This window comes from Rhipicephalus microplus, chromosome X (assembly GCF_043290135.1).
Source record: "Rhipicephalus microplus isolate Deutch F79 chromosome X, USDA_Rmic, whole genome shotgun sequence".
NCBI classification, from domain to species: Eukaryota; Metazoa; Arthropoda; class Arachnida; order Ixodida; family Ixodidae; genus Rhipicephalus; species Rhipicephalus microplus.
Window position 1 is genome coordinate 46,082,472 of NC_134710.1, and position 21,516 is coordinate 46,103,987.

A 21,516-nucleotide genomic window follows, 5' to 3' on the forward strand; every position below is an offset into this window, starting at 1 on the left:
ACCATCGTGGCAGGGCACACAGAAACAGTTAAAGTTGTGGCCCCGAAAGACGTTTTCAAAACAATCTTTAAAAGTTATCTTGTGTGCTGCAGGTGTCTATGAAATAATCGAAGATTGGACAGTGCATCGTTTATGCCGAAGGCATACTTGGCTGAAACGGGCCGGGCCAGGCTGGGCCCAAGCGTTTCGGGCCCGGGCTGGGTACGGGCGGTATTTAAAAACCTCACGTCGGGCTCGAGCGGGCCAGAGCATATATTTTTCGGGCCGGGCCGGGCTTGGGCCGAAAAAATTGACCCGTGCAGTGCCCTAGTCTGCACCACCTGAAACAAACCTCTTAGCCTATGCGGCATTAATTCGTCCATTACTAGAATACGCTACGTTAGTCTGGTTCCCTACCACAAGTAATCTAATTTAAAAGCTGGAAGGTGTACAAATAAAAGTGGTTAGATTTATCTACAACAAATGCAGTTTCCTCAATTCACCCACTGAACTAATCACAAGAGCTGAGCTACTAACATTACGAAATTGTGCCGAACTTACGTGTCTAAAAATGCTCTTCCAACTTATTCATATGCAGCTACACATCGACAGCTCTAGATTCATAGCTATTTCAGAAACCAGACAGTCACATCACAAACATCTATTAACATTACATGAAAATAGTGTCAACACCATCTGCTTCTTTTTTCTTGCAGTGGAATGGAACTGTAATGGAATTGATTGCCGGTCTGTAAGGAGTTGAACACATTTTTAACCTTACTTGATGAACATATTCATGCCCCCATACTTGCATTGATGTTTTTTTTTCTGCTCTTTTTTTAACTTTTTTGAATTCTTGAGTAGTTTTTTGAATATGTCCATTTGTCATTACGATATGTAGTCATGTTTCTTTCGTGTTCATTTTTTTTTGGTAGTTTAAAAGATACGATGGCAGGTTAAGAAAGAAAACTTTAGGCACACTTCCCTGTACAAGGCTCCATTTCATTACGGCGTTCGTTTGAAACTTTTTTCCTGTTGATCGTGTGGCCGTATGTTTTCAAGATGTCTTTGGCATGAAAACGCACATCATACACTCGCTATTTGTCCGACAGCCTTTTGTCGAGATGGGGAATAACGTGTTTCCATGCTGCGCAGAGAACCGGATCACGCGGAGCCCAGCAGAAGTGTCTTGGGGAATTGTTGGTCCTGTAGCCGCTTGTGCATCCAGCCACACAATGAGTTAGTTATGCAAATGCACAAACATCCACGTTATACATAGAACGCAAAAGCACGCTAAATCTCTTCAGTCTGCATACTACAGCACGCGGACCCAGCATGACCGCAGCCGAACACACACACGTTATGGTGCATGTTGCTGGACTGACTGAAGCTTGTTGCAATAACAGTGCCAATTCAGCCACAGCTTTTGGTGGAGGTGCGCAACACTGCCGAGTTTTCAAACTGAACAAGTTTTAAAAACATTGATTGTGACAACGCGTGCCCACGGCTAATTACAAGCTTTCAGTTAAAATCATTCAACTGGATATCAAAATATAATTCAGCCTGACAGTTTTGTGATACCATCAGGCTGAATCTTGCGAGCACAAAACAAAACATTGATCTGCAGATAAAACTATTTAACAAAGTGATCACCAGGCTTCAATTATTTCATTGAATTTAGAAGTTTGTAAAACCAAGTAAAGGATTTTCGATCTGAAATTATAATGTAGGCGATACCCGAAAACAAGCAAAGCATTGTATACACCACTAACCTGTGCGTCTACAAGGGTAACGCCAACTTGGAGCAAGTGGTGGTTTTTTGTGTTTATTGCCATCATTTATAACTACTGTTTTGCAGTTAATACATAAATGTATGCTATGGAGCTACTGCTTTTTGTTGCCTGTGCTGACTTGTCATTTTTTACTTATTTTACAGATCGAAGAACGCCTTCCACAGTATTTAAATAATTTTGACATTGTGCTACTCGATGATCAAACGATGGATGTTGTGAATGGAATACTGAGGAAGATTATCTACTAGCACGCACATTAGCTACAGACTTGTCTTCTTGTCTCTGTGTCGCCGTTTTGTTCTTGCGCTATAACTATCATCATGCCATACCAACTAGCCCAAGTTGCCACACTTCTAAATTAAAAAAGCTGTCAGTGTTTGTGGTCACACTGCTACAGGACTTTCATGCCCGACTCACGCACACTGTGTCTTAGGTTCATAACTTGATTTTATCATCAGAGTTGCAAGCTACACTTGCGAATTGAAATGACAAGAAATTCTGTGCTTGCTCAGTCAATGTCGCATTTAATTTAGTTTTGTTATTTTTTTCTGGTAGTTTATTTGTTTAACCTGTGTAAGCCTCTCAAGATGCCTTCGCCATTCTTCTATATTATTAAATTATATTTGCAATCTACAGGTTTTCCCTCTCACTTTAATCCAAGTGCCAGCTTAAATAATCTGCATGCCATTGAAATAATCTGAGTGCCGAGCTATTTAATCCTTGTGCCAAACATTTAATCCTAGCACCAACATATTTAAATCAAGCGCCAACTCACTCAGGCCGCGTGCCATTGAGTTTAATCCAAGTGCCACCGTGTTTAATCCAATTGCCAATGACTTTAATTCAGGTGCCAGTCAGTTTAATCCACGCACAAAAACCAGAATACGGGGCGTAAAAACGGCAGTGCAATTGAAATGCAGTTCCTACGGTATAAAAGACAATAGTCGGAAGGTAGAATCAATCATTATTAATTGTAATCGCTGATGGTATTCTTGAAAAAAATTACTGCCGTGGTTCGCTAAAGCCATGTTTGGAGTGCTTATACTTTGCTATGCGCAAGTTTGTATAATGAGTGCTTGGCCCAGGTGAAATAACTTTAATCAAAACGAAAAAACGCAGGAACATATAACTGAATATTTTGCAGTGCAATGAAATTCAGTATCCGTTACTGAAGCTCATAATTGGCTTTGGTACACACTACAACATTACATGACCAGGACAGGTCATGCAATGCGAATGACACACTTTGTTTATTGGAGTGCCGGAGCGCATACTAAGAGATTAAAAGCATGGTCGCGGGCAGTGATGGGTCAAAGACAGCTACATAATCAAGAAATTAGGAAGCTGTTGCGCGGCACGCACTGTGAATTAGAGATAATTCCAATATGTTTTTTCCTGTAGTGAACATAAAACGTAAACTGATCATCCTGATGTGGCAATAGAAGTTTTATTTTACATTATTGTATGCTCTTATTTTTTTATGCAAACAAAGTTAAATGTCTCCAATGATACGAACAGTACTGATTGTTCGTTTAGCTTGTTAGTTTTGTGACGTACTTGACGAATGCGATGAAACGAACACAGAAGAACCAAAATGATAATAACACGCAACTGACCTTGGGCCTAGCTTTCTTTTTTTTGTGTACGTGTTTTTTTTGCACGGCATTATGGTTCTCATCACACGTTGGAAGCTTGCGGATTCAGTGCAATCACTAAATTATTTGTTCTGTCCCCCCCCTCTATCTCTACACACACACACACACACGTGTGTGTGTGTGTGTGTGTGTGTGTGTGTGTGTGTGTGTGTGTACACATACATACATATACATATACAGGAAAACAAGAGTGATTACTACTGATTATTCAAGAAATGCAACATAGGCACAGGTTAGTGTATTTATTAAAACAGAACTGTCTCATACGGCTCGGAGACGGATGTTCACAAGTCATCTTCACGCAAAGCAGCAGGTACGAAAGAGAAATTGTGCCGATCAAAGGCCGCGCAGTCCACGCGCTGTATTTGTTGCATGAAGTGGCGAGCCGCATCCAGCAGCAAAGAACGTCTGTGCTCCTTTTTCGTCATGCCTTGCGGTGTCACTAAAGCTAAATTACGACGTTCTCTCAGGTAGGCCTTTACGTGTGACTTGAATTTCGAGAAGGCTTCTTCTATAGGGTTAAAGAAGGGACTGTGCCCTGGCAGGCGCTTAATAGAGTGCATGGAGTTAGCCAAAGCTGCCTGTTCTGCTCGAACGTGAGCAGGTACATTATCAAAAAGGAATACAGCTTCAGTATTTCGCTCATCACGTTCTACGCGGGCCGAAACATCACTGAGGAAGTCATTAAAAACAACCCAATGAACTTTGTCCACCACAGTCCAGTGAATAACTCCATTTGCGGACATGCATGCTATAATGTTCAAGTTCACTCCCTTTGTCGTTGTGGTCATGTGCACAGCTAGTTGTCCTTTAGCTGCCCTGCCGAAGTTCCTGGAACACCAGATATTGAAGTTAGTCTCATCTAAATAGAAGCGGCACACACGCGGTCCATCAGACCGCAGCCATTGGGCGTACAGCATGCGGCTGTGCTTGATATCGTCACGGTTGCGATCTGTGGCCTCTGCGTCACTAGCTTCATCGAGTAGCAGTGGGCATCCAGCAAGCGGTCGACTGTGCTTGCACTGATTATTGTTACTCCTGGCATTTCTTTCTCCAGGGCCTCCTTTATTTGCTTCAATGTAAATGTCCAGTTTTCGTCGACAATTTGTCTCAAAGTACTCACGACGTCATCTCCAAACTTCCTTTTTGAACCCCCATCATGCTTTGATGTTTCTCTGTCGGTAGCGGCAATCGATCTTGCTATTTTAATGTTGATGCCTAGAGGGTCGGCCAGTTGCTTCAAGTCACCGCCACGCCTGTAAACGTCCACAATCCTAGCCCTGTCGACCACCAATACTCTGCTGTTTTTTTGACGAGGTTCGTCAGGGTTCTTGAAGTGTGGTCCTCGTTCGCGTCCAGCCATGACTTAAAGCAAAGCTCTCTCTTCGTCTGCAAATTTTCCCGTATGAAAACACACGTTTCATGTAAACACGCTTCAGCTACACTAAGCGTCGTCTGTTACATGAAAACCGGAGTATCTACTTTGATGCTTTTATAACAACTTATTTCCACATGAACCCAATTAAATGCAAGTTTGGTATTTTTAAGTGGTTATTTCTGATTTCAAGAACGAATGAATATCATCTGTCGGTCACTGTTCTCCCTGGGGTGAGCAGACGACTGCGGTAGCCTCAGCGCATAAGTAGCCAAATGCAGTCTGCTCAGCAGACGGCACGAATGCATATGCGATGGTGTAGATGGTTAACCGGAATGAAGCAGTAGCAATGCAATAAAGACTAGCATGGACTCTATGAGCAAATACATTTAAGTACCCATAAATGCAATTACTACTGACTGTTTTTTTTTTTATTTTGAAGCTATGACACCAAATGGTTAAGGGAAAGTCGCACTGCGCACTTCATTTCATAAGCGCTACCATGTATAGCCGAAGGAAAAGTTCTTGCTTTGACACCATGTTTACGTTATTCTGACATTTATACTATATATAGTGGCTAACTGTGTGTTTCTAGCGCATGGATTAAACTGACTGGCACCTGAATTAAAGTCATTGGCAATTGGATTAAATACGGTGGCACTTGGATTAAACTCAATGGCACGCGGCCTGAGTGAGTTGGCGCTTGGATTAAATATGTTGGCACTTGGATTAAATGTTTGGCACATGGATTAAATAGCCCTGTGCTCAGATTATTTGAATGACATGCAGATTATTTAGAATAGCTCTTGGATTAAAGTGAGAGGAAAAACCTGTAGTCTTACATTTTTTGAGCTCACATCAAACTTTTAATGGGCATGCTGGTGAGCATGTTGTTTTCAAGTCTTAGGTCACTTGTGTCTTTTAGTATGCATGCCATGTGTTTGTTTACTAGAATGGATGCTCTTTTATAAACATTTATATTGTGTTAAAAACAGATATTGTGAAGCTGTATGCCGCTGAGCAATGGAACTTGCCTGCAAGCCTTGGTCAATGTTATTGTCCTCTTATATAGAAAGAGAGATTGAATACAGTGAAAGCTTGTTAATTCTAACTTCAATAATTCGAATTTATGGATAATTCGAACTGTAAGTTGTGGTCCGGCCAAGCTCCATACAAGCCTATGAATAAGCGCCAATCTCGGAGCCTTTGAAAATCCTGCGTAGTTGTCGCTGTTAGACGACAGATGGCATGACCAGCACACAGCAAACCAGGGGGACATGGGTTGGTCTACGTACGAGGCGCGGGAAGCCACGAGCAAGATCAATTATCAAGGGCGCCTATGCTTCATGAATGATCAGCAGTGGGCCCGTCGCATGTTCCGCTACCTGCACTTTGAGAGACTCAGGACAGTGATCGAACAGAGTCTACTCTCTGCGACGCAAGTAAAACATCTTGGACCTCTCAACAATCGAGACCCCGGAGCACAAGTTTTCTGCAGCAGTCCGGAAACGGATACGCGTAGTGGAGAATGCGCAATGGGAAATCTCGATGCAGCAGAAGAGTACACTTCAGCTGTATCGTACATACAAAGAGGCCATTGCCCCGATATCTGTCTATGACAACAGTGGTGTAAGTGGGCTTCTGTTCGAAGTGCGTGCGTGCGGGAGCGCTTCACACGCTCACATACCGTAGCCACTTCGACCCAAACATCCACTCGACCCTATGCAGAGTGTGCGGAGCGAAACAGGAGACAGTTGAGCACTTGGTGCTAAAATGCCAAAAACTCTCATTCTGCCCACCAGAGGCCACTACACTACCTCAGGCGCTACCTTAGGCTGAAGTGGGAAGACACTACCTCAGGCTGAAGTGGGAAGAGATAGAAGAACAGCTAAGAGAGGAGAGGCAGATGGTATAGGGTTTTGTAGAAACACATCTTAGGGACATGGAACAACCTCCTAACAATCCGGACTACGCGTGGGAATATTGTAATAGAACAGAAGGCAGCAGAAAGGGGGTGGTATTGGAGCATTCATTCATAAAAGTACAGACTGGCAAAGAGTCAAGCAGGAGGGCAAGGAACATTTATGGCTAAAAGGGAAAGTGGCAGGGCAAATGACACTCCTTGGTTTCGTGTACTTGTGGACGCAAGCAAAGGCCAGAGAGGAAAACCAGGCAATGGTAGAGTGTATATCAAATGACATTGAGGAGTTAGGAGGAGAGTGCGAGATAATTATACTAGGAGATATGAATGCGCACATAGAAGATATAGATGGGTATACCGACCAGACAGGCAAAATGATCATGGATATGTTGAAAGGCTTGATTTTATCATTTGCAACAGTACCGAGAAGTGTGAAGGGCAAACAACATGGGAGGTAGGAAGGCTGCAGTCGACGATAGATTACGCACTGATGTCACATGGGATGTATGATAAGCTCAGGGGAATGCACATAGATGAAGGTGGCTCCAGAAGTCTGGGTAGTGATCACAAACGTATCAAGCTAAGTTTTGGAAAAGCAGTGAAAGTGGGAAGGAGACAAGATGAGCAACTACAGGAAAATTTTCATTCAGAAAGGCAAATAGCAATTGCTACTAAACAAATTGAGAAAGTAATCACTGAGGATACTAAAACAGTGTGGACATACACGAATCTAATTAGACTGTTTGAGCTAGAGCTCGCTAAGGCATCTGATTAGTCACCCCGGAAAAGAAGACACAAGCTCAAGAGTTGGTGGGATGAGGAAGTTAAGAGAGCCATAGCAAAACGTCAGGAAGCCTCTAGGGAACACCGACATGCTAAGCAGCGGGGTGAACCGACAGACGTTGTTGAAAGAAAATGGGAAATCTTTCTAAACTGTAGAAGGGAAGCATCCCTTCTGATCAATGAAAAGATTAGAAGAAAGGGAACTCAGTGGCTGGCAGAAGTACATAAAAAAGATAGAAAGACAGCTGCGAAATTTTGGAACCATCTAAACTCTCGAAGAAATTAAACAACCCTAGAGCAGAGGTTTATAACTACAGCTCAAGGTGCTAGGCTTGAAGGGGACGAAGCTATTGAATATATAAGAATAAGTGTGACAGAAAAATTTCAACAAAGAAGTGCTTTATGCACCACAATAGACAAGGATGAATCAAGTGGCACAATGGCTCCATTTTCACAACCAGAGTGGGAAAGGGCTGAGAAGAGGGTTCTAAGTAGTACATCAACAGGCCCAGATGGCATTCCAATTATGCTGATAAAGACATAGGGTCCAAAGTCTAAACAGACTTTGAGAGAGGCATTGAGCACAACAATAATCGATCGTGAAGTCCTCGATGGGTGGAGACTTAGCAGGATGAGCATGATCTCTAAAGGAAAGGGGGACAAAGCTGACATGAACAACTACCGTCCTATAACAGTGTCATCAGTGGTCTACAGGCTGGCAAGGCAGATTATAAAGGAAAGACCGCAGGCATAGATAGAGGATAAGGAGCTGCTGGGGGAACTGCAGAATGGGTCTCGAAAACACCGGAGGTTGGAAGACAATCTGTTCTCACTGACGCAGTGCATTGAAATAGCAGAAAAAGAACACAGACCCCTGTGCCTTGCATTTTTGGATATCAAGGGAGCGTACGATACCGTGGTTCAAGAGGAATTGTGGGGAATACTGGACACACTACGCGTGGAAGATGTCACTAATCTTTTAAAAGATATCTATAAAGGTAACGATGTAGTTATAAAGTGGGAAAAACAGGTATCCAAGCCTGCAGAGGTGAGACGGGGGCTTAGGCAGTGGTGTCCCCTGTCACCTTTATTATTTACGATGTACCTTCAAGGATTAGAGGCCAAATTAGAGGGAAGTGGACTGGGCTTCAACCTCTCTTTCGTCAAACAAGGAAAACTCGTTGAACAGGCACTACCAGCATTGATGTACTCGGATGATATAGCACTAATGGCCGACAACAAGGAAGATTTGCAGAGATTGGTGGACATTTGCGGTAATAAGGAAGATAGGTTAGATTTCAGATTCAGTAAGCAAAAATCAGCAGTCATGATTTTTAATGACAATGAAGGTAGTGAGCTTAGAATACAGGAGGTCACACTAGAGATAACAGATAAATACGAATATCTGGGCGTATGGTTAAGCAATGAGACCGAGTAACTAAGCGAACACGAAATATACGTGACGACTAAAGGTAACAGGAATGCAGCGGTAATGAAAAACAGGGCACTGTGGAATTACAATAAATATGATGTTGTGAGAGGAATATGGAAAGGTGTCATGGTTCCTGGACTGACGTTCGGCAATGCGGTCTTGTGCATGAAATAAGAAGTTCAAGCAAGATTAGAAATTAAGCAACGTGGAATAGGTAGGCTTGCCTTAGGAGCTCACGGGAATGCACCAAATCAGGGAGTACAAGGTGATATGGGATGGACATAATTTGAGGGCAGGGAAGCTAGCACCAACATAAAATTTGAGAAGTAATTGAGAGAAATGGGGGAGGAGCGTTGGGCTAGGAAAGTATTCAGCTACTTGTACATGAAGAATGTCGACACAAAATGGAGGAAGCGAACCAGAAAATTGACTGGTAAATACTTAGAAAACAGCAGGGGGCCAAACCAAGAAAAATTATCGGTTAAGAAGAAGGTAAAGAAAGCCAAGACCGATATGTGGGAATTGGCATGATTAAGAAGTCCGCACTAGAAATCTGTCGAACTTTTAAGCAGGAAATTGCCAAGGAAAGGATCTATGATAATACTCGGGGTAGTTCTCTACTGTTTGAGGCCAGGATGGGAGTATTGTGAACCAAGACATATTGGGCCAAATACGAAGGGGTAGACACGGTATGCAGTGCGTGTGGAGAAGAAGAAGAAACTGCCCAACACTTCATAAAGTTCCGTAAAGGGCTTCACCCTATAGTTCAGGATGATGGCGCAGAGTTTTTCAAAGCACTGGGGTTTAGGGACAGGGAGGGCAAAACAGGTAGAATGAACTAGAAGGAGGTTATTTGATTGGTGGCTAAAGTCAACGCATGAGCGAAAATCAAACCCTTCACTGCAAAGTACGAATCCTCAACCTCACTATTTAAAGGGAAAAAAAATAAATCTAGTTTTCGGTTCATTAAGTATTACGGCTTGGTGGCGCTAGCCACCGCCCGATCTAAAGGGTACATATAGGTGTTCTGTGGTACAGCCATATCCATCCATCCATCCACTGGCCTTGGCGGACAGGAATGCAAAAGCAGTTTCCACCACAAAGACAAGGCTCCAGCAGTGGTGGAAGTGGTGCCAAAAGTGAACTCCTCTTTGTGCTTCTGATTTTTTTTTTTGTTCATTTCTTTATATATCTAGGCTGGAACACAATATATATGTATTCACCCGTTACAAAGGGCAAAGCCACAAATCTTCATCAAATCGGGTGCATCGTAGCTTTCCCCAGTTAAAAAAAAAATTCCAGTCTCTCTACCCCAGCCTTCTCTGCAGTCTCTGTCTCGGGCGTGCATCGTAGACCTCGGTTGTTGGTGCTGGGAGTAGCTTCCAACTGTCGCGATTTTTTGTGTTGGTGGCTAACGTTTGTTGCGGTAGCACCGGTAGTAGCTTCCCGTCTGTCACGATTCTGCTGCCTCGACTTGATGGCGTGTGCCCGCGGCAAATGCCGTGCCAAAACACTTCCTTCCAGCAAACACGACAGCGGTACTACAGCCCATGAAAAATCATTTTATCGCCGTCATATGTTGGAACGAATTATTTTGTGCAATAACTACCAAGTGACGCTCCAAAATGCACTAAACATGCTTGTGCGAGCTTGGGAGCAAGTGACAGCGCTTACGATAGCAAATTGCTTTCGCCACTGTGGCTTCAGCACCGAAGCTCTGCAAGCTGATGAGCCACCAGTACTTGAACACGGCGTCACCGCCCCCATGGCGGACGTTTTGGGAGACGCCTGTTTTGCAGACTACGTCGTTGTGGACTCAAGTGCAGTGGTGTACTCACGGATGGCGACATATGTAAGGTGAGAAGTGCAGAACCTGTTGCAGCCAGTGACGATGATGAGGAGGAGGATGAAGCTCAGTGCAGCCTTCTGCTGCGGAAGTCATGGCCGGATTGAATGCCGCCCGTCTTTTCTTAAGTTTTAAAGAAGGCGCAGAAGAAGCCTTCCACCAAATAGGCTCATTAGAGCAAAAAGTGCTGGCTGTCGCCTTCAAGGAAATAAGGCAGACTGTGATCAGATTTTTTTTTTAAATAAATTGTTATGCCCTACCCGCAGTGTACTATTGTTGTTCTTCACTTTTGTTAGTTCGAACTTTCGTTAATTCGAACTGAGGTGGCTTCCCCTTGCGGTTCGAATTAACAAGCTTTTACTGTATTTGTATTCTCAACGATGAGAGAATGCTGGGTTTTATTAAGGTTGTTTTGGTACAAGCTGATGTTTTCTGTATCATGCATTTTAGAGAGTGTTTCACGAAGTCTCATGAGGCCATGTAGTGAGAGTTCTATTACTTCTCCAAAAATTTTTATTGTATAATCTGTCATTTTAAATGAAATATTCAAAAGCGGCTTCATATCAGCTACAACAGTGGCAGTTTTTGTCGGCCAGACTTGTTACTGAACTCTTGCATATTATTTTCCTGTGAATCGTACAGGCTGTTGCGAGACCTGTTTCATGTACGTTTCTTTAAGATCCACGAAACATCAGTCATTTGCAAAGACATTCGACTGTTGGAACTGTGTGACTGCTCTGCAGAGCCGAGACTTCACAGTAAAAGCGAAAGGTTTTACTCTTTATACATGGTGAGCAGTATGGGATCATTCGCAATCAGTCATACACAGCGTGCTACCATGGTTTTTTTAGTTGTCTGTGGAAAATGGAAAGCAAGCCGATTACTACAATTAGCATACCATACAAGCAGGTTATTCACATGTCTACGTGACCTGCCATGTCAAGCATATACAGGAGCATACAAGTCTTCAGTTTTCAAAGCATGTATGATTTCGCAACGCAAGGTGGTGTTGAGCTATGGCAATGTGGTATCGTAGAACTGTGACAGCTGTGCCCACTCCACCTGCAGTGTTAAGTGTAAGTGACTCGACTGCTAATCCCATATCTGCCATGCCACACTCGCTCGCTGGATTCCGTGCCGATCGGTTGTGCCCTCGCAATCTCCGACGACAGTGCAGCTCTGGCTGACTGGGCTGGTCCTACGCCATCTCCTGACGCCGGTCCCTGACAACGTGGCTCTGGCAGACTGGATTACCCTTACGCCATGCCATCTCCTGACGCTGACAAGAGCTCTCGTCAAGTGGTGCCCTGTCTTCGGACTCCTGCGACCGTTTCCATCTTTCCTATCTTCTCTTTACTTCCATCGCTCGCTGTCCCTGTGCCTCTCTCTCTCTCTCTCTCTCTCTCTCTCTCTCTCTCTCTCTCTCTCTATATATATATATATATATATATATATATATATATATATATATATATATATATATATATATATATATATATATATATATATATATATATACACACCTTTAACTTTATCCTTTTAATCTCTCCTTACCCAATTCCTTGTGAGCTACTGTTGAGGTGTCGCACCCTGATGCAGACAGTTACGGGGCTCACTTTTCTTTTTTTTTTCCCTTTAGGTTTTCATCCAGATATCACTTTATGGTAATTTCGCACAAAGATTTCTTTGGTATGGGAAGCATGTTGAAAAGAATATGTGATGAAAGAAAAAAAAGAGTGAGAAATATTTTTATGGTCATAAAGGTAAAGCCACCTAGAATGTGCGATTAGGTGCAAGTCGATGTGGAAGCCTGTACTGGGGGTTTTCTTGGAAACATTTAATCGTAAAATTAGCATTGTCTTTTTGTTGATTTCTTTTGTACTGTACCAAGTGATCTGCATTGATGTTGAAAGTGCTACGTTGCTTCAGCATATTTTTGCAGCATTCTTAACTAAATGCACTGGTTTGGAGAAATACCTTTATTGGAGAGCACTGCACTGAATTCAGTTACATTTATTCTGATTAAAAAAAAGTCAAGATTGACTGACTCTCGGAAGCAGACCGTACATTTAGGGAATCTGTTTTTATTAGTGCGTAACTTAAAAATCATTAAATTTCTGAAAACAACTCTAACCTAGGAGCGAAATACAATATCAGAGCTCTGTGTGATGTGTGAATAATACTTATGAAGCATAGGACGGAAATGTATTACTCAGCACTGTGAAATGTTGAGTAGAATTCTGTAGAAACAAAGAAACACTAACAATCTCACAAAGGCTGTGAACTTATACATGAAATTTGCCTACTAGAGATGCTCCATACACAACAGTCATATCTGCTTTTGATGTTACCAAGGTGCGATCTTCCAAGCATTCTTTTTTTTTAATCTTGACTATTGTGTCAAATGTCTTGCCCTAAGTCAAGATTGCTTTCCTGCAGTAACCATTATCAAGTTTTTGTCCCTCAAATGCAACAAGTTTCGTTCAGACAAGTTCAGCGGTTGAGCTCTTTGTGTTTTACATCTATTTGAATAGACAGCACTGTATTTGTCAAGTTAAAGCCCATCACTCTGCCCTCGATAAAACCTTTTTGAGCCTCAGTCAAGCTTGTAGGCTCAGGAAGCATGTATCGCTGTGACTTACATGCTGAAATCTAACGTGAGTTATAGGGAATTATAAAAATGAGCAATAAAGAAAAGTTAGTTTTTTGCAATACTGCTCTATTTACATAAGGTGGATTACCTACTTCCTGATAAACTATGCATTATATGTGGATAATTATGTCTACAGTTTTTACGCACAAGCTATTAAAGCATTGACCATATAGAAGCTCTGAATTTGTATCCAACTTAATGTTATGCTGGTTTTATGCTCACCATGTTGTGTCAATTGATGACCTAGGCTCATTGATATGTTGGTTTGCTTGGCTTGATTTCAACGTTTGTTCAGAGCAGCATTTTTGCATATGGGTAGGCATGGGTATCATAATAAAGCACACTTGCATCAGCCAACACTCGGCTGACACAAACGTACTCTAAAGTATTGTCACGAGCAGATTAGAGTGCAATGAAGCTTAATTTGGTTTGGTTATATTGGAAAAAGTTATGCCACAATAAGTCCGTTCAATTCACCTGCAGCAATCGGAACCGGTTCACGGCTGTGCACACGAAGTTCAGAAATTCTGCTGTGCGAGTTCGGCGGTGCAGGCACAGCACGACTCCCGAAATGAATGACGATGTGCGGACAAGATTCAGGCCTTATTTCTGTTCGCTTAATTTACATCGTTTAACTAACACTGACCAATGGGGAAACCTCACATACGGACAGTTTATGAGGTGGAAACATCTTGATAGAACACACCACGTTAGTACAGGTGGGTATGGCGCCTACGCCTAAGCGCTGAGTCTTCTTCTTCTGCTCAGCTGCACGCGCAGCAATACCAAGCTGGCACCGTCGGCGTAGGAGGTGCAGGAAAATCGTGAACCAGTGCTGCACCTTTCGAAACGAATGGCAGGGTTCAGAGGTCGTCAATACTGCACTGCTAAAACGAATGGCAAGGTGCAGCACCTCGTGAACTGGTTCATGTAGTCCAGGCGAATCGAACGGACATTATGACTGTTCACCAACAGCATTTTCTTTAGGTATTCCACATTAATGGCATTACACCACAAAAGTTCTTATTTTCATTTCTTAAGCAACACTCATTCAGCTTCAAAGTGTACCTCAGATCCATCAGACAATAAAGAATGTTCGAAATGGATCATCAAATAAATTGTGTATTTTTGTCACGAACAAAATGTTGCACTCAAGATCATAAGGTTGCCATTATTGGTACAGTTTTAGAAAATCGCAAGCGTGAACATATGTGGCTGTGACCGACAAGGTTCGGTTTGGCTTTGCACATAGAATTTCCTAAATGTACACTAGAGGGAACTCTTGCGCTAGTGTCTATCGGGGCTACAATGCATAGTGCTTCAGCGAGCATGGGAATTATTGGTATGACATGGATTTGCATGGTCTCCGTACTTTACATTCGTTCTGATTTCGCGTGGCTTGAAAAAACCGCTTTCTGACGAAACAAAAATCGGCAAATGTACGGCAGTTATGCTTCACCACCATAATATTGGAAGTTTACCACTTCAAATCCGATGCGAAGTGAAAAATGTTTTGTTCTTTCCTTCGAAACAAAACCAAAACACAGCAATAAACGAAGCCACAAGTGCATGCGCCACCTGCAAGCACGAAGACTAAGCAAATTCATATCATACCCGTAATTCCCATGGTCGCTGAATGATCACAGCGCCAGAGTCCCCTCTAGTTAATTTTAGGAAACTATATGGCGTTGCATAACTCATTGCCAGACTGCCGCTGAATCTGTCAGCTATGTTTTAAGCTTTCCTGTATTGTTTTCCCATTGGCTCTCGCTGTTTTCCAAGTTTGCGTGGTGTTCCCGTGTCACTAGGGTGCCAGTAACCTACGTGCCTATATAAAAACTTAAGTAAAGAGCGGTCACTCCAGTAGGGCCTTACGGCCAAGCTTCTGCACTGCTTTCAGCGCCACGAACGGCTGGTCAGACCCAATATGTCTTCAGCATAAATAAAACAAAAAAAAAAGCTTCTTTCTGATGCTGGGATTTGAACTTGTACCCTCATGCTTCAGAAAGCGAGTGTCTTTACCACTGCTTTCACAAAGGGATTACATGTACATCCACGTGAATGCTTTGTAAAACCAGGCAAAACAAATGCAAAAAGACAGCACTACCTAGTCGGACTTCACTGATTTTTGTGGTAGTGCATTGAACGTCCTTAGCAGGACAGGATGCAGAGTTGACATAGAGAATTGCATAAATCAATAAAATTTCTTATTTCAAAAAATTTCAATGCCAAGCTAGGGTCTCAGTCGTCCTCCTAAAGCGGCTACTACGTGTGTTGAAGAACGAGTAGAAGCAAGCATGGGTACGTCATCTAGCAGTTGTTCAGACCCTTCCTTGCTCGGTCGCCAAAAGGCTCGAGCGGCCACTCTTTATACAAGTATATTTCTCTATGTCATGCCACTTCAGGGTTCTCAGTATTTTGCGAGAGTCTGTGTGTGGCACTAAGGCACCAGCAACATACGTGCCACTTCGAGGTTGTCAGTACTTTGCAAGCATCCGTGATGAGCATGAGTCGCCTACGTCACCACACAGCAATGGAGGTAATCGTACTTCGGCAACAACGATGTATGCTGCTTACGCTGTGTGTAAAGTTTTGCAACACCGTTCCCCCGGTAAATCTATCGTTGCGCATGGGTCCGCTACTTCAAGTCCAAATTCAGCTTCCGAGGCATAATCAAATCCGGTTTGTTAATATTAGAATAGAACGTACAGCGAAAAAAGGGGGTCTCGCGCTTTTGCAACACACACGGGCCGCTAAATAAAACAACCATGTCAATAGACCGCCGTGGCCCACATGGCGCATACACAAGTTGAGCATAGAGTAAAAAAGAATGTTATTCGGCACAGCTCTCAAAGCAACAATGATTGATATGTGCGGTTTAATGTCCTAAAACCACCACATTTGTGCCATTAGAGAACGGAATCGCTTATCAAATAAACAAGTATTAATGATGTTTTTTTCTTTACATTGTAACGCCTCTGTTGCAGCGCCTTCGGGCTAAAGAGCGTATTCATTGAATAAAGAATAAAGATGCCGTAGTAGAGGTCCCCGGAAATTTCGACCACCTGGGGTTCTTTAATGTGCAGCCAAATCTGAGCAGACGGGCCTACAGCATCTTTGCCTCCATCGAAAATGCAGCCGTCGCAGCCGGAATTATATCCCACGACCTGCGGGTCAGCAGCTCCCAAAGCAACATATGCATGTCAGTCGCAATAAATGAGTGGTCCTTGAGAAGAGGAAAAAAGCACCAAATTTCTGTCTGCCTCTTGGGCAACACGGCACAGTGCCTTGTAGGAGAGGAGGGATAAAAACAATAGTGGAAAGATATAGAGAAATGAAGACAGGCAAGCGACAGAAAAAGAAGGAGATAGGAAAGCTGGGAGCCGGTCGAAGAAGTTCGAGGACGGGGCACCACACAGCGAGAGCTTCACGACGTCAGGAGGTCGAATCGGTCCGCGAGAGCTACCCTGGCGTCACAGGTGGTGGGCAGCACAACCGTTCAGCTTGAAATCCTCCGAGCAACTCCACACAACTTCTGTGCACAAACAAACAACTTCTGTCCAACTACAGACCGATATCACTTGATTTCAATTCTGGTAAACTGCTTGAGCATATCATTCACAATCATATAACAGAATACCTTGAGTCGAATAACTTACTCTCGAACATTCAACATAGTTTTTGTCGTGGTTTCAGCACACTAACACAACTGGTCGAATTTTCACATGACATTTCCAGCAACCTTGACATTGGTAATCAGATTGATGCGTTGTTCATAGACTTTTCCAAGGCTTTCAACATCGTTATACACAATAAGCTGCTAAGTAAAATTTACGTTATTTTAAACAATCCTTGATTAATCAATTGGATAGCTAGCTTTCTTGAATCTCGATCTTAGTGTGTCATTCAACTTCACTTTGTCCTCAACTGTTGATGTAACTTCGGGTGTTCCACAGGGATCCGTTCTGGGACCTTTATTATTTTTAATATTTATAAATGACCTTCCGAACAATATGAAGTCAAAAGACTGTCTTTATGCCGATGACTGTGTCTTATATTTCACCTCTTGGCGATCATACCATACTTCAGGATTCCTTCACCAGCTTTTGCACATGGTGTAGGCATTGGCAGATGCGCATTAACTTTCAGAAAACAGTAGTAGTATCATTCACTAACAGCCACTCCCCGTAGCCGCATGTGTACATTTCCGAGAATGCAATTATTCCCCGGGCACAAGAGTAAAAATACCTTGGGGTTATCACACAATTTACAATGGTCGCAGCATAGTGATTACATCACATTCAAGGCACTGAAAAAATTAGGTTACCTGCGTCACACGTCATCTCACTCTCCAAAATGCACTAAGTTACTGCTGTATAAAACCCTTATATGCCCTGTAATGATGTATGCTTCGCGTGCCTGGAACCCGTATAAAACATGTGATGTCAACAAAGTTGAATCTACAAAGGAAAGCGGTTCACTTCATTTGCCATCGCTACGATCGTAACTTTTCGCCTTCATCAGCAATGAATTTCTTGAAACTACCTCTCCTATCCACCAGATGGGATACCGATTCCTTGGAGCTATTGCATTCATTTCTTAACCCATCTTGTCGACTATCTTCAGATGATTACATGTCATATGCTAATACTCTTTCAACTAGGCGGTAACACAGCCTCGACTTAAAGCATTTCTTCACGCACATGAAGATTTTTAAAAAGAGCTATTTTCCTATAGTTATTGAAACGTGGAACGAATTACCCGGTAGTATTCGTGAATTATAGTTGTCTGATTTTGTAGACGCACTGTTATAAGTAATCAATGTCTCTTTTTTCTTTGCTATGAATGTTCAACCATGTAATCAGTGTACTTTGTTCATGTAAATGTACCGCACTCCTGCAATAGCGCCGTACAGGGCTGCAATATTTGAAAATAAATGAATAAATCACTCGCATCGAGGGTTTTAGAGGCAGCAGCTGAACTGTATTCACATTGGGCGCGCGCCACCACTTGTCTGCAGCAAGCGGTACACTTCGGCGATCTTTTCCCTGACTTCACGTTTTGCTTCGACGCTGTCGCACCTGTTCAAGACACTGTGCATGACGCTACAGTCGTACTTCTTGAGATATTTCAAACATGACCTGATGGTCCCTGCGAGCTGCAGAACCTTCAGTGTCACAGCTTCGTCCTTGATCTTCTTCACAAATGGAAGTGCTGACAAAGTCAAAGTGTGCGCGCCTCGGCGGGTCCGCAGCAAGAACACACGTGTGTGTGGGTTGAAGAACTTGATGGAGAGGTTGAACTTCGTCACGCCGAGACCAAAATTTCCGTGCAGGAAACGCACGGCCTTTCTCACGCACGCGTAGATGTCCCTTTCTGCGACGGGAAGCTGGTGAACGCGTGGATTTTGCCAGTCTTTCCATAAAATTTCAACCAAAACATACCGGTGTTTCACACGCACCATGTTTCATCACGTGTTTGATAGCGTTGGTAGCGACACCACAGAACACGGAGGAAGATCTTTCCTTCCTCCGTGGGTACCGATGACAATGCAGATCCGCCACTCTATGTGCCTTCGCCTTGGCCCAATACGTCAAATATTGTTTTTCTCGTCAGTGTCTCTTTTAAGATTGAGTACAAAAATTAAAATTCGTTGTGTGGAAAAAGTCGCATCTTCTTATTTTTTTTACTTTATTAGGGGCTTCATATTTATTTGTTGCACCAGTTACGAAACCAACATGACTGCATGCGATCAACTTGTTTTTTGCGCGCCAAGATTGTGTGGTCAGCTCTCGGGTTTCCGCTGGTGTGTCTGCTATGAGTACCAGACGTGAAAAAAAAGCTTGACCGTGACCTTTTGCGTACGCGGAAGTGAGGTTCACCTCGTTGTCTTCTCAAGATACCCAATATGTTTCGAGACGGGAAAGGCAACGAGCGAGCCTTGCTAGGCTGGAGTATGTTGGATCACGACGACAGTGTCAGTGACATCAACGACTGTGACGACTACTCCAATTCGTCAGCGTGCTTGCCTGACAATGTGTATTCGCATGTCGTGCCTGAACCTCAGTCAGTAGACGCGCTCATCTTCGGAGGGCAGAACGCAATTTTGCAACCCGAATCAACGCCAAGGTTGTCGGAAGCAGCAGCAGAACCGCCGGGCGAATCTGCAGCATCGCTCAAGCTACCGAGCGACATTCCCACCTTAATTTTAAATACCTCAGAAAGTGCCTCGTGGGCAACGGGCGTCGAAATTAATTCCCGGAGTCCATCTTTTGTACAAGATAGCATGCAAACCAGCAGTACGAGCAGAAAGCCGGCACGCAGAAGGCGGAAAACGTGCAGTTTTCAAGGTAACCAGTACGTGATTGATGAAAGCAGCAGTGACGATTCCGCAGAAGAAAGCCGCTATAGCCAGGACAGGGTGACGCGAGCCCGCATAGCCATCGACGAAATCACCGAAGATGAAATGAACAGCTCCACTGACGCGGAACCAACGAGACTGCAGCCGTCCTCGTTACGTAGCGCGGATACAGAATCGCCGATTTCAGGAAGTATTATTCATTCGGGCTCCGGCCTCGATGATGCACAGTTCAGCAATACCGAAAGCCCCACATCAAGGCAAAACGCTTTGAAAAATGGATTTGAAGAACGTCTTTTGGTGTCCAGGCAAAAGGAGAGTGCGGACTTGACACTTTGGAAATTCTACAAAGAAAATGCCAACTTCCCTAAAACGTTTTATCCTGATGCACCTGAAACATTTACGGCGAAGATACTTACCCTGGAAAACGTTTATGGCACCGCCTTCTGTGTCTGCGAGATTGACAGCCTCACACATGACAAATCAGAGGTGTGCATTGCACTTCCATTGGAACTAGTCAATCGTGAAAAGTTTGATACTGGTGCACTCTTACGTATTCATCCACCGTGGAGGGAGTACGAGCTTTCAACTTATCCCAAAAAAATCATTTCTGGTGTGCAGTGTTTTGAAGTGCTGGAAAGACATTAGTCTCGTGATATAAACTTAAGAAAGTTGTGTCACCACAAATGTATAGACTTTAAGGGCACTGTTTTGTTTATTATTTATGTGCTTTCGCAAAAGTTTGTGTAATGCAAAAATTTTATTACTGACTTGATATGCTTCGGCCACATTTAAATTTGCTGTAACTTTGCATAACAGCTTTAATAGGGCCAAAGGAAGGTGTACGTTAAGGGCTCATTTTCTTCGTTAGACACAATATTTATGAGATCTAACAGGCAATCATGCCGAGGAAAGTATAGGGGATGTTATTACAAGTAATTGTAATGTAAATGCGAAAAAAGAAAAGTGGACAAAAAGATGACTTACCGTGGGCAGGGACCGAACCTGCGACCATCGAATAACACGTCCGATGCTCTACCAACTGAGCTACCATGGCGGCTGTCCTCCCCTGTCCTTTTGATGAGGTATATATGTGCATTATATATAAGCGTAAGAGCGTCAGTCAGCACCACCTGCAGCCATGACGGCAAGTGTGGAACGCCCTTTATCTGCCTGTTTGGCATCATGTATGACGTGACCTTATTACTAGCTGGCAGCCGACCGATGTGTCTCTTCATTTTAACATAAAGCTTTATTTTTAATCCCACAGGCTTGGTGTAGATTAGATAATATCTAAATAAAGTTGTTGGTTGACAAATGGTATGGTTGAGTGCACCCATGTGCTGCGTTGTCAAACTATGAATCTTGTTATAAAACACACACACACACACACACATATATATATATATATATATATATATAGCACGTACTGAATGGTTTTTTTTTATTCTCTTGTAAATAAATTAGTGATCATCATCACTAATTTATCATCACTAAAAATGTGTTTGTCGACAACTCTGAGTAGTCGGTGGAATCAAGAAGTAACATTAATCATGCACTGGCAAGTGTGCATTTAACCGGAAAGACTACCCTGGGCACATGGTTTAAAAGTAAATTTTTCAACTCCCCTTCCCATTCGAAAGACATTTCTTTATTATAATTTGAATTATTTTCTAGAATGGAAAAAGTTCATTAAATTTTCACTTTTTAGGGCGGCTTCC

At 43.0% G+C, this 21,516-nt stretch overlaps 3 protein-coding genes and 1 non-coding gene across 12 annotated transcripts in view; 2 read left to right on the plus strand and 2 right to left on the minus strand.

Annotated features, from left to right (window-relative positions):
- cN-IIIB (cytosolic 5'-nucleotidase IIIB) overlaps nt 1-11,570 on the plus strand; it is a 513,152-nt gene extending 501,582 nt beyond the window's left edge. For all 9 annotated transcript variants that reach the window (XM_075876434.1, XM_075876435.1, XM_075876432.1 and 6 more), the window contains one exon: nt 1,916-11,570. In XM_075876434.1, the coding sequence (XP_075732549.1) occupies nt 1,916-2,020 (105 nt within the window). In that variant the 3' untranslated portion in view covers nt 2,021-11,570. The remainder of the gene's footprint in view (nt 1-1,915) is intronic.
- A 6,828-nt stretch (nt 11,571-18,398) lies between these two features.
- Pop5 (POP5 ribonuclease P/MRP subunit) lies at nt 18,399-19,014 on the minus strand. Its single transcript, XM_037426908.2, has one exon. It carries the CDS (start codon nt 18,899-18,901, stop codon nt 18,425-18,427), a length of 477 nt encoding a protein of 158 aa, XP_037282805.1. The 5' UTR covers nt 18,902-19,014; the 3' UTR covers nt 18,399-18,424.
- Nucleotides 19,015-19,185: 171 nt separating this feature from the next.
- Nucleotides 19,186-20,683, plus strand: LOC119175886 (uncharacterized). The gene has a single exon (XM_037426910.2). It carries the CDS (start codon nt 19,346-19,348, stop codon nt 20,441-20,443), a length of 1,098 nt encoding a protein of 365 aa, XP_037282807.1. The 5' UTR covers nt 19,186-19,345; the 3' UTR covers nt 20,444-20,683.
- A 96-nt stretch (nt 20,684-20,779) lies between these two features.
- Nucleotides 20,780-20,852, minus strand: TRNAT-UGU (transfer RNA threonine (anticodon UGU)). The gene has a single exon. It is a non-coding gene; the product is annotated as a tRNA-Thr (tRNA).
- Between the last annotated feature and the right edge of the window lie 664 nt (nt 20,853-21,516).

What these genes read in the sequence shown, in the direction of transcription:
- Pop5 (XM_037426908.2), bottom strand. Translation starts at nt 18,901, where the DNA reads ATGGTGCGTGTGAAACACCGGTATGTTTTGGTTGAAATTTTATGGAAA.
- LOC119175886 (XM_037426910.2), top strand. Translation starts at nt 19,346, where the DNA reads ATGTTTCGAGACGGGAAAGGCAACGAGCGAGCCTTGCTAGGCTGGAGT.